Consider the following 13,657-nt stretch of genomic DNA (forward strand, 5'->3'; position numbering starts at 1 on the left):
ATCACGTTTTAACGCTCTTTTGTACAGTATGTTAAATGTGTTTAAAATGCAAATGCACATGGAATAAAATTACGTAGCCTTGCAGAGACATGCTGGTGGTGCTGTTCGATCAACTTTAATCAAGGTTGCTTTTGACCCACTGCAAAGTCTCACAGAGAATGGAAATAATTAGATCTCCAAGGAAACAGCTGCCAAATACAGCTATAAACAAATTTTTCAGCCAGTTCTTATACTCCGGTATGAAATGAAGTTGTCTTCTTGGACTTCTGCATGACAACTCAAAAATGAACATTTCCCAAAATCTCAATTTACCTTGTATTTAACATTATCCTTTCATACAATTTTCTCATGTTAGTATTTAGAAATTAAGAGGATTAAAAGGAAAACACATTTTCTATAATTTTGCCATATAAATAATAGTTTTGGTTTATTGGTACTTTCTGACATAAATTGCTTACATTCTAGGACTGAACAAAGCAATAAACTTAATGCAATTTGTCTTTCTTTGCTTGGATATGTTTTTCTGATTTGTACCAATCATTTTTCCCTAACAGGGATCATGTACTATTGTAAGAGGATCTCTGTGACTGAAATGTAAGTTGAACAAAGACATCTTCCTGTTAAAAACCTCCCACATGCTTTACTCTGCTAGCCGGCACTAACTATTTCTGCACATGGCTGAGATCCCCAGGCAAATCTGTGATGATCTTTACAATGTTAACCTTGAGCCATGTTTTCTTGCTAAAATCATCTTCACTAGATAGGTCTGCACAAATAAGCTACGGAAACACAAAACATGCGGATAGTCCATTCAAGGTACAAATGTTTACAAAATGCCAAAAAAAAAAATATATATATATATAATGTATACACACACACAGAGATTACATTGGTCTCATTACTGATTAACTGATTATTAAATAACTGATAACTTTGATCCTATGATCTGCAGTCTGTCAGGTCTCCTGGGACAGTTTGTTTCCAGAAACATGTTGCCGCCACATGTAGTTGAGGAAGTTTCTGTTATATATGGTTGTCTGTATTTTCCATGCGTGAACTTTTCCGCATGACATGTGAGAATGTTTCCACATAGAATGGTCTTTTATGTCTTGCATGTATTCTTCACATAAGGTATTCTTCAGTTTATTCCTTCTAACCAGAGGTTTTATTGCTAGCAGTTCTAGAAAATAAACATAATAAATTAAACCAATAGCGCTCCAAATTCAGCACACCCTACATCTTTTTTGTTTTGTTTTGGGGAGTTTTCTCTCTCTTGCAGTCACACTTTTCAATTCACGAGACATTTATTGATTGTCTGAAATCATAAGGATTACTTATTGATTTTTGGGCAACACCCATTTACTGCAAAGCATGTTGAGCAAGTGATGTAATGCAATTTTTTTTGCAAATCTCTTCTGATGAAGTAACAAACTCTACATCTTGGATGCCTAAGGGTGAGTACAGTTTTAGCATGTTCATTTTGTGGGTGAACACATTTATAGAATATCAGATGAATCTTGAATCATCCACATAATATTGTTTTCAAGTTCATAAATGTGAGATGCCATGTATTGTATTACACATAGGCCTACAGCCTGAGATAGGATAAAGTAAAATAATATTATTAAGCACGATATGTCTCCCAAATCCATAACTATATTAATCTTAACCTTAATCTTGTTAGTGTATTCCCTCCATTTGTTTCAGCCATTTTTAGAGATGACTACCTCCAGAACAAATTACCACTGCACTAAAACATGTTGGTCTTAAGTAGATCTCTATCAAAAGTCATCTACAATAAATTAAGAATAAGGTAATGACAGCTACAACGTGTTATTAATGAACATAGTTTGGAATAAGTTGATAATTAAAAATGTAATCCCTTAAAAGAAAGAAAGCTGTAGAATAAATTCGGTAAAACATACTTTTTTGTTGTAGACCCATGCAGTGTTAGCAGAGAGGAAAAATAGGGGGAGGGCTCTTTTGAGGTTTGTGCTTCTAACTCAGGAACCACAAAAGAAATTGGTTTTTCTTGGTCAGGGGAAATGATTTGCACCTACTGGAAAATGTTAGCAAATGCAAGACGGCTGGATATATGACTCACTGCTGGGATATCTTGGGGGGAGGATGGTGGTCGTCTACTTGAATGTGGGGCTGAGACATTTGTTTACTTTCCAGACAGTTTGGATAGGAGGCTCCAAAGGGGACCGCCATGGAGAGCATGATTTTCCAGAGCTTCATAAAACAGGGGAGGTCAGGGTGACTCTTCAAATTAGAAATTCTCCTGGAGTGATGAAAGACTCAAATTAACAATATTCAGATTTACATTTAACTTCCTGCAGTTTTTTTTAAATCTCTGTCAATAATAAAAGTGCGCACAGTTTTTGCAAGGTAGACATATTTCAAGGCAGACAAAATAGTGTGTCACACACTTAAATGCTCACAAGAGTCATGACTAACAGGTCGGTCTCAGAGCATAACCTGAGTTTGCTGGGTTGCTCAAAGTCATTAATGGCATTTCCATGTGGGTCAACTAAAAAAGGTCACCAATCCAATGCTTTATTTAAAAATGTAATTTAATGTAATTTTCATTTTTACTAAACAAAGAGTTTAAAATTATAAAATACTATGACAGAATCATTCAGCTTACCTTGTATAATAAATGTATGCTGTGGTTGTTTTTTGTTTTTTATTTATTATTTCTCAAAATGTGTTACATGCAATACATTAAGCAATTCATATTTTTACTCAACTTTTTTGGAAAAACTAAACAATAGCATTTGAACAAAATGACTCTCTGAGATTCAGATTTCAGTGTCATGTTACTAAAACCAGTCATAAGTGTAAATCTGAATAAAATAAGCCTTGATGTATAGTTTGTTAAGATACTATAGATATTATAGAACTTAAGATACTATCTGAGAATCTGAGGCTGTAAAAAACTCAAGATATAGAGAATATCACCTTCAAAGTCCAAATAAAACTGTTCACAATATATATTACAAATCAAAATGAGGTTTTGATATATTTATGGCATGAAATTTACTAAATATCTTCATTGAACATGATCTTCACTTAATGTCCTACTGATTGGCATAAAGGAAAAAATTCATCATTTAACCCATACAATGTATTTTTGGCTATTGCTACAAATATACCCCAGCGACTTAAGCCTGGTTTTGTGGTCCAGGTTCACAAATGGTCAAAAAAGTAAATATTTTATAAAACTCTTAGTCATGCTTCTGATATCATATTAAAAGACCATTGTCCATATTGTACCAGTGTCCACATCCAACGGTAGTCACGCTCCCCCTCTCCCCTCCCACCACCCTCCATTACAGGAATGCGTGGTTAGTATAGTTGGTCTCTTGCCTGTTCCATTGTGGGGGTGTGATTGATAACTTCAGTGCTGCTAAAAAGTTAAAAGCCCTACAATAGCCTTATGTAAACGTTCCTGTGCGAACACTGGCATTTGTCATTTTATCTTAAGAAAACTTACACGGAGAAAGATAAATTTTGACATCTTTGAACACTAGATTATTGGCAAAAATGTTGACGTCAATCTGATGTCGCACTGCGTTATTCTGACAGCTGATTTTTTTTTGATTACAGCTCTTGAAATTGATGATTACATGCTTAAACACACTGCATGTCTCTGCAGAGAAAGTTGATTCGTTCAAAAATGTGTCTATATTATTCTTTATGTCGCTGATTGATGGCATAACGAGGATAAAAGATAGCCCCAAGCAAGTTTTCTTTCAAATAGCTCTTAGCTGAGTAATGACAGCCAAGCATAGCATTATTATTTTGGCCCGTTGTTAGCATATGTGTGTTGCTACTTGCAGCTCTGCATGTTATGTTGCCTCAATTCAGTGAACTTGGTTGTCTAACTTCATTTCATATAAAATAACACATTAAGATTGCTTCTTTTCACTTCATATACTCCCTTACAATTTAATTAGCATTCATGAGAGAAAAGTTGTTACGTGGCATATCAAGAAATGACAGTTCAGTGTTTGTATATCTAAACCGCCTTTTCTAATACTGGAATTACTCTCGTTCTCCTCCTCCTCCAATAAAAAACACCATTGGTTAGTGAAACCATTGCAAAATTGAGAAGACACACATGTTTCTAGTTTCTCTCAAAACTGCCTGCGCTTGGCACGAGTTCATTTTATTCACTAAAGAAACAAAATCTATTTAGAAACACCCATCGTCAAGTCGAGTACTTGTTCAGTGTTCTCAAAATACAATTGTTTTACATCCTATTCTTTTTGAAGGATCTTGAAGCTTTTATACAAATCAAACACGTTTTTTTTTTTTTGTCATGGTTTAAGAAGCACAGTGAGAAATGCAGATGTAAAGCAGTGACTCTGTCTGGGGGGTTGCTGTAAAGGGAGCTGGGGCTTTAGTGTGTGAAAGGGAAATGCTAAAGCCGTGATGAATAGGATATGTATGACCTCAGTGCTCAGATCTGTTCTCCACATTGGCTATGTGTTGCTGGTAGAAGTGAGGACTTGCTGTTGGCTTAAGATAGTTGTTTAAATGCTAAATCATACATATATATCTCAGAGTAGTTGTTTTGCACCTATATGATGTGGATAGTGCTTGTTTTATGTCAAAACCTCATTTGACTTACATCATTTTGTGAAGATTTCACAGAATGCATGTAATTTAAATGCTTACAAACTTGCACCTAAATCCATACAGGATTTCTTTTCCAGGAAAGAAAAATCTTTCCAACATTTCTAATGACAAGAACTTTCAAATCATTTATATTTTCCCTCTCCAATTACATCTACCCATAACAAACAAACATAATGAAAGAGCAAACACATTTGTATTACTGCAGAACAAAATGTTATGTTTATTCAGATCGTCTTCCATCTCTCTAGTCCATCCTCCCATGTAAACACGTCTGGTTAGGTGTTTATTCGGGGGTTCTTTCTGTGGCCATCCTCAAAAAGTGCAGACCTGTCAAGTCTGAATGTGCCGACTTGAAATACGGCTTACATGTGTAAAAATAAAACACGTGTAAACTATTAAACACCTACATGCTGCTGTTGTTTATGGAAACAACAGGATGCAGGCAAATCTTAAGCCCATGCTATAACATTGTTTTAGAACAACTTTAGTGATCCAACTGTATGTGCCAAAAAAAGGAGAGAAATGCTTTAAGACCAGAATAAACGCAGCAAACGTAGAAGACAGATGGAAATTGTAAAAGCAGTTACTAGAAAAAGTTGGAAATGGATTTATGGTGTATTACACATTCTGAAGAGACTGAATGGATTAAACATGTTCTCTTCAGTGTTGTGGTATTGCCATTTGCTGTTCAAGAGTGCTGCAGTATGTGAACTCTTGGGATTGGAATTTGGCTTGACTTTGTGCAGATGTTGTTTGTGCTGTTGTGTCACTATTTCTCTGGCTATTCTTTATGCTTTGCCTTCTTGTTGTTAGGAACTCTATATTTTGTGATCACACTACTGCACAAAAAACATTACACGTGTCCATCCATTGCTCTTTGGATTTTTGGAATATGTTTTTTTTAGCTGTCATATAGAAAGAAAAAATACGTACAGAATGGGGATGATATGCAGCAATAACACAACTGCAGTCTGACATGCCCAAAGGAAGCTCGCCTTCTGTTTCTTTTTGCAAGGGGGAGGTGGTAGTTTTGAGCACAGTCCTTTTGTCCATCATTGGAAAATGCCCACGTGTTTTTTTCACAAATAGGAGGGCAGGGATAAGCATCAGATTTCATAAAGAGCTTCATTTTCTCTTAATGCTGAGACTGCTTTATCAAGCCCATAATGCAGAGCGCAATAAATGCATTTCAGTTTTAGACAAAAGGAGCTTTGTTAAAATTCATGCAACTGTAAGTCATTTTATTTGCATTATGTGGGATAATTTAGAAGTCGGACACTGGATTCTACACATATACACAGAATTAAATGTGTAGCGGTGTGCTAACTAAGTGATGAGATCTTGACATTGGTGAAGTACAATGTAACACAAATGACTGTTTTGGTGAGATCTATACCTAGTGGTCTGTAAACAGCACTCCTTCTGGTAGACCTGTAATCACCGAGCCCTAAAGGCAAAACCACTGGACATCCATCCTGTCCTAAGACTAGATAGTACTTACATTAAATATGACATCTGTCTGTCAAATTAAGTCAACAGACAGATCAAATTAAGAGTCAAAACAGTCAAATTAAGACATGAAAAATACTAGAATGTTTAAATTGCTGTTTCAGGAAAGAACGGGTTGTTCTTTTTTTCCTTTACAGAGTTTATCTAAAATTAAACGCATGCTTTAATAGTGATTTGTTTGAACGCTTTGGCAAAACTGCTATGACTTGTCTGAAATTGTACAATTTACATTGAAAGCAAAACAACGATTTCAACGTCTCCTTCAAACCCCTCTCCCTCTCCACTGTCTGGATCTGCTCTGAATATTGGCACAGACGTGGTTTACGTCACTTTTGGCATGCGGGGGAGTTGAGGGAGTCAGAGCTTTACACGAAAACCAAGTTTTGAGTCTGTGCTCAAAAATGTCAGCTCTCTGCATGAAACATTTAATAATTTTTTTGACCTCTGGTTGTTTGGGAAATGCGTGTGGAATGGTTCAAATGCATGCTTGCTGTACATGTTCTTGTTATATAATGATTGTCTATAAGTCATAAAACACTGTAATTCTCCCCAACCAATTACCCAATCTTTATCTTCAATAAAAAATTCACCAATCCAAATATCAGACCACTTGTTTTTTTTATATATATATATATATATATATATATATATATATATATATATATATATATATATATATATATTTTATCTGTAATAAATTACACCAAAGTTTTAAGAGTAGGGGTTCACGAAAAGTGCATTCAACTTTAAAAAGTTATATTAGAGAGCCATCTGGTGTTCTTAATGGGTATAGCTAGATTTGAATGGCAATGGTCAAACTTTTTAAGATTGGTCAGCGAAATGCCTATTTTCCACCGTCATAAAATCACGTAAACCATGTGTCATGGAAACTTCTTTATTATTTCACAGGGTCACTGTATACTGTATAAAATGCTGTTTTAGTAATTTTTGTAAAGTTGCCATTTAATATGATAATGATTTAAACAGAGCTATAAAAGCAATCCTTGGGTTCAAATGCCTGATTTATTTGGCTATAAATAGTGGTTGATCAATATGGATTATATTGGTCTATTAGTAATTGCACATTTGTGCAGTTTTGCATTGTTTGATGTGTTCAAGGTTGTCTATGCTTTTCAAAAAAAGTGGATTTTTGCAGCTATGCCATTGAAAACCTATTTTTGGTCCCCTAAAACTATCTTTGAACAGTTTTTAAAAGAACATTTGTTTCTTAGCGTGAAGAGCATTAGAATAATGATAAATTTAAGCAGGTGCCAGCATTTCAAAAAAACATTTATGCCTTATTAGGTTTTTGCAATAGTACAAGTTAGTATTTCAGTCAAGTTTATTCAAAATGTAGTGGTGTTCATCAAAACAAAATCCTTTATCAACTCTACAACTCTATAGTCTTGTTGACAATATCCAATGCACCTGCTGCATAAAAATGTCTAGTAGTGTTTATAGTTCATCATGACCGTAAACATTGTACTCCTTTAGTGATAAGGTCCCATCGCCATTGTGATCATTCTTATGGAACACATCTGCCACAACATCATCAAAATAGGATTCATCTTTCTTTGACTTTAACTTCTTTGCTTCCATTTTTAAGTATTCCTTAATCTGTAAATCCAAAATGACAATACATAAATAAAAAAACAATAAGAATTCATAAATATGGCTATGCAAAAGAAAGATACAACTATTAATATGCATTAACTGATATACTACCTCTTCTTTTGTCAAGGCCTTGTCGTTGTCAATGTCAATTTCTTTGAAAGCTTCTATGCTGCGTGGTCCTCTGGTTATGTGCAACAGCTCCACCTCAAAGATCACCGTTGCATTTGGTGGTACAGGACCTATTACATCACAGAAAGGTGATTGTTTATGGTTTAAACCTTAAACCTTTATTTTACCTTCATAAATAAATTAGGGATATGTGAATATGTGTGATTGCCGCACTATAAGAACTGCGATAGTATAATGCCATCGCTACTATTGCATCTGCACTTTACTAACATCATTTGCACATTTGCACCTCTACATAGCCACTTACCTGTTTACAGTGTACATTTTTACATTTTATTTTATTGTCATTATATATTGTTATTTTTATGTATAATTTTGCTGTATTTATTTTACATTCTACATTTAATACATTTTCTTCTTTCTCTTTGCACACTCCTGGAATGTACCAGAATAACAGTTCACTACAAGTTGTACTTGTACACATTGTATGTGACAAATAAAATCTTTAAGAGAAAACTTAACTTCTTTTTTTTTGTTAATGCTGTATTGTTGTGTAGGGGTATTTTGATTAAGCTGATTTGGAATCACTGTAAAATGCTCTCTAAACAAGTAAATGTGAACTTAATTATCAATGTTTTGTAATGTCCTATAATATTGGGTAGAAAAATATACTGTTGATCATAATGCAATGTGATGTTAATTATCTAGGAATTAATTTATCAGTACAACAACAATTCTCCTACAAAATAAATAATTCTCCTACATCTTCAACAAACAATACTCAAATTAAAAAAGCAAAACAGCGCCACCTGTGTAAGGGACTGTGTTAGTTTCTCTACGCATATAAAGTGAAAAGACCTACCTTTTCCTTTCTCGCCGTATGCCAGGGACGGAGGAACTGTAACTTTTCTCTTCTCACCTGGACACATGCCGTCCAGGCCTAAGTCGAGTCCCTTAATAACATCTCCAACGCCTAACACAAACCAATGTGGGTGACCCGTGGTTGTTGAACGACTAGAAAATGAATACAAAGCTTTACTTGGCATTTTCTGGAAGTTAAGTGTTTATCTACAACGCGAATAAATACTAAATACTCTGTTTGCAACTCTCTCTCGTGTTCTCTCTTAAAGAAGAAATGTATAGAACGGCCTATTTGTTGATGAATACAAAAAACGTGCTTACCTGCAATAGAACTGAGATCCGTCTTTAGCTAGATATCCATCATAATGAGCATTCAGCATGTCTCCTCTCTTTGCTTTCTGGCTGCAGTTTTCTGGCAGAAACGTAACCTCAATTTTTAAATCTTGATTCGGTTCATTTGCCCGAATCACTACGATGGAGAGATTGAGGGACAAAATCAAACAAACGTAAAATGTAAACCGCTGGGCCATCTTGCACATCTGTCGGCGTGGCGACGGGGGCGGGACCGTTGACGCGGCAGTGCCGCCCAGTTCTCAAATGTCTTACTTCTCTTTTGGGGCGGGGCGTTAATGTAGATTTAAATATCCACGCGAGTTTTTTTGTCTTTAAAGTCCGCATGAAATCAAAATTTTACTATTTTATTATTTTGAGGGAATTTTACTTTATATTATACTTTATTAAATCGAAGTAGCAAAGTTGTGCATTTCCCTCAAAAGGGCCATTTGCTGTGTAATATATTGACTGCACAAGATTCAATGCAAGTGTAAAATCAGTGTAAATCAAATATAATTATTTTTGGGAAATTATTATTATTATTATTATTATTATTATTATTTTAACCAAATGTTAGTAAAAAAAGTGTTTTAATGACCACTGTATGTTTGCTTAATTGCAATTAATGTTTAGCAATGTTCTTACCAGGTAGTGGATAAATTGAATTAATTATCTATTAATTAATTATGCTTTTAGATAGTGAGGTAGACAACACAAAAAGTGGCCTTTCAAAATATTTTAATTTTAAAAACTCTCCTCATTAATTCAACCAGTTACTGTTTGGAATATGTTTCTAACCTCTGCATCGCATTGTTATTAAAAGTGAAAGTTCACTTATTTAGTCCCAGACTTTCTTTCTTCAGATGAACACAAGCAAAGGTTTTTAGTCTGTATAATTTTTTAATTCCTTTTTTGTGCAGTACAAATTCATTTTTTATTACTTTTTGTAATGTAGAGTATACAAATATATTTTGTCAAAACACAAAACAAAACAAAAAACAAAAAAACTAAGTCTATGGAATATTTCACTTAGATATAATTAATAGCTTGCACTTGGAGGTCTTCCTTCGCGCCAAATGTCATTGGCCTCACAACAAGCCTAACGAGCTGATTACTCGTAACGGCTTTTTTCGTAGTGACTACTGTGCCGGATGGATATTAAAATATAAAATACATTTAGGTTTGACAACAGTGTTTATATGTGAACTAGCGCAATTAAAGCACAACGATATAACCCGATACCGATACCGTTCACAGTGACAAAAAAAAAAAAAAAACGCTTTCCGTAGAAGTACATCGTGAGAGGTGAAGCATGGTCTCATATATGTCATAATTTTAGAGAGACTTCATATGTTTTCAACCGCTGAGATGATAGGGAACGCGTTTCTGTGCGAGGAGCTTATGATGATAGCAGAAGTAGAAATTAGTACAAGTCAGAGATAGTAGTTAATTACATTTACTTAGCAATAACATTTGGGCCAGGTTAGTGGCAGTCCTCATCTCGGCCTGTTAAAAAAGAAGATGGCGAAAAAGCGCCTATTTACAACAATTTGCCCAGTCATATCAGGTAAGTGAAGTTTTGGTGTTTTCTAGATATGTATGTTACACTTATTCGTGCGAAAATTGTAGCGAAAAAATACAGTGTAATTTTACCCGCTACACGTGCGGAACAATCCATTTCAGTCATATCCGTGAATAAAATTACATCCTGTATTCGCAATGTTTATGCTATGTTATCTTCGGTAAGCAACAAACTAACATATTTTATATATATATATATATATATATATATATATATATATATATATATATATATATATATATATATATATATATATATATATATCTGGACCATGTCAACAGCTAAAGTGCGGCCTAGATAGTTCGTGTTCGCCGGCCCAAAACTGGTCTACATCTTTTTTTGCAAGCTGGAGCAGAACCAAACCATTACCATAAAACAACCACCCAGTGAGCCAAATATCATCGTCCCTTCATTTTAACTCTTTCTGCTAGTTAAACGCGAAATCATTTTTAAATGTTTTGCAACCTTTATGTCCACATGTTGTTGCTAGAATACTGCAATGTGCAAATATGCAATTGATATGTTTGCATACTTTTTAATTGTTAGTTATTGTATCAAATAATAATAATAATAGAAACTGAATTTAGTAGATTGGGCTTTGTTGTTAATTGCAGCCTTTAAAGGAATAGTTCACCCAAAATTTTAATTCTGTCATTTACTTTGTGTTTACGGCCATTTTCTGTCATTATTTCTTTTGTGTTCAACAGAACAAAGAAATTCGTTTTTTTAATTTTTTGGTGAACTCTTCCTTTAATATTTTAGTAATGTGCTCTAATAGGATATTGCTAATGCTAATACAACATTGTGTAGCATTAGCTGATATTGATTTATTTTTTCATCCTTAAGAAAACTAATTATAATTGAGTTTCTGATATAATTGTAGGTTTTCTCTCCTTGCTGTAACAATTGTATGAAACTGTGACTTCAGACCTGAGGTACAATTACATTACTAATATTTTCATGAATATTATTATTATTATTATTATATTAAAATACTGAAAGTAGCTAAAACTTTCAGTACACTGTAAAAAGTAATACCTAGATCTAACTTATAAAAAGTGAGGCAAGTGGCTGCATTGGATGTTTTAAGTTGAGTCAACTTGCAGTCTTTTTAAGTATAATAAACACAGTAACATTACTTAATACAAATGCAACAAAATCAAGTTGAGGTAACTAATAGTACTAGTATTACTTAGATAAACCTACTTTTCTTGGTACAGGTAACTTATTTATGGGTTGCTACAAGCAACCTGTACTCATTTTAATTAGGTTTAATGAACTTTATGTTTTTAGTAAAATTAATCTAATCATATTTGAATAAACATTTTAATTGAGTCCTGACTATACCCTCAGAAAAGAAATTTAAATGTTTATATTCTAAACCCTACAGTGATTAACTTTATATAAACAGACTGTCAATAACAATTACAAAATCAATTGAAGAAGAAAAAGATAGGATAGACTGAAGACAACATTTATTCAGTGTCAACCAGTGTCACATTTAACAGTGACTACAAAACAGGCCATTAATGTGGCTGCACATGTACACAATAATATAAAACAAACATTGTGTAAGTGTAATTTCAACCTGTTCTGAACAGTTAAGTGAAATAGCCAAACTGCCCAATCTGCAATGTTTAGATAAATGTAACTGTGAGCCATAACATCACATTGTATTGTCAAAAACAAACGAAAAAGAAAATCTGTAAGATTTTTGTATTTTAAATCAAAATACTTGTAAAATTCAGAGACTTGTAAAATGATGGCAAACAATGTCAGATGTCATTGAGAAAACATCTAAGATAACTTAATGAGGAGATTGGTATACTTGGATGATGGCTTAGGACGCATGGGGTCCAATCCACAAACAGCCTCTGATATATCTCGAATGTGTACACCAACTTTGGGGATACTTGAGGTCGAGGGCATATGTAAGTCCAAACAAGAGGCAGCATGCTTTCGACAGGTTTGGCACACCTCTGACCACGGGCTTTCCTTCTATGATAATTCCAATTGTGTCGGGATGATGGCACATGTAAATTTTCAGTGGGCAACTGCCAAGCTCAGCCTGCACCTCGCTTTCATCATGACTCTACTGGTGGAAACAAACAAACAAAAAAATAATCAAGAGTTAGGTCAGATGAACAGGCAATGAGAGCAGACAGGTAAAGACAGAAAAGACACAAAGTCAAAATTTTACTTTTGTTGCTAAAGGTGGTGAATATTAGATACTTTGCAATTTTACCTATGTTTTACTTACCTGGGAATAGTTATAGCTGCAATTGTATCTTTTCTTAATTTTTTCTTACCTGAATATGAAGCTTGAAGACCCTCAGGTAACAAAAGTGCTTGGGTATCTAAAGACCAGGAAAATACATGTTAGAATAAAGTTAAAAATCAGTTGTAAATGTAATTGATTTAAGTAATAGGTTAGACATAGTTTTGCAGAATAATTCTTTGCAGAATAAAAAAAACGTGAATCAAATCTCTAAAATCAGACAGAGAAGTCTAAACATACATCTCTACAGTCAGTTCTGTGCATCTACTTTAGTAATGCAAAAGTATAATAACATGATCTCTGATTTGCCCGCAAAACTATTGCCTGAAGGCTCTAAACTGCGACCGTTTCGATCACATATAACGGAGGGCATTTGTGCAACTAATTAATACCTAAGTATTTGCGTTTTTAAACAAGTCCATCCTAAATGTTGTAACAGTGGCGATGTTAGCAGGTGCTGCTAGTAACAGGTGAGCCACTGCTATCAAATTCACTAGCATCTCTGCTGCTGATAACGCAGCTGCAAAGCCCACCGGAGACCGCATTGTTAATATGAAATGAAATAAGTTCTGTAGTCATGGCTACTATGTGTTTTAAGGCTACTTTGGCTTTAATTTTACCAATAATATCATTTTTAACCGTTAGTTAAGCGTTAACTTAAACTAGCCTAGTACTAATGTTAACTTAGGTTAACTTTTACCTTA

General features: G+C 34.2%; 1 protein-coding gene and 1 long non-coding RNA gene across 2 annotated transcripts in view; one reads left to right on the forward strand and one right to left on the reverse strand.

Moving 5' to 3' along the window:
• Window positions 1-825, forward strand: part of LOC122351566 — a 1,514-nt gene extending 689 nt beyond the window's left edge. The window contains exon 3 of the long non-coding RNA XR_006251773.1: window positions 555-825. This is a non-coding gene — a long non-coding RNA (uncharacterized LOC122351566). The remainder of the gene's footprint in view (window positions 1-554) is intronic.
• Window positions 826-7,016: 6,191 nt separating this feature from the next.
• LOC122351553 (peptidyl-prolyl cis-trans isomerase FKBP7-like) lies at window positions 7,017-9,332 on the reverse strand. Its single transcript, XM_043248706.1, has 4 exons — window positions 9,082-9,332; window positions 8,762-8,913; window positions 7,882-8,009; window positions 7,017-7,773 (listed from the first exon to the last, which is right to left on the reverse strand). Exons 1-4 carry the CDS (start codon window positions 9,297-9,299, stop codon window positions 7,612-7,614), a joined length of 660 nt encoding a protein of 219 aa, XP_043104641.1. The 5' UTR covers window positions 9,300-9,332; the 3' UTR covers window positions 7,017-7,611.
• Between the last annotated feature and the right edge of the window lie 4,325 nt (window positions 9,333-13,657).

The sequence above is a fragment of the Puntigrus tetrazona genome, chromosome 9 (assembly GCF_018831695.1).
Source record: "Puntigrus tetrazona isolate hp1 chromosome 9, ASM1883169v1, whole genome shotgun sequence".
Classification (NCBI taxonomy): domain Eukaryota; kingdom Metazoa; phylum Chordata; class Actinopteri; order Cypriniformes; family Cyprinidae; genus Puntigrus; species Puntigrus tetrazona.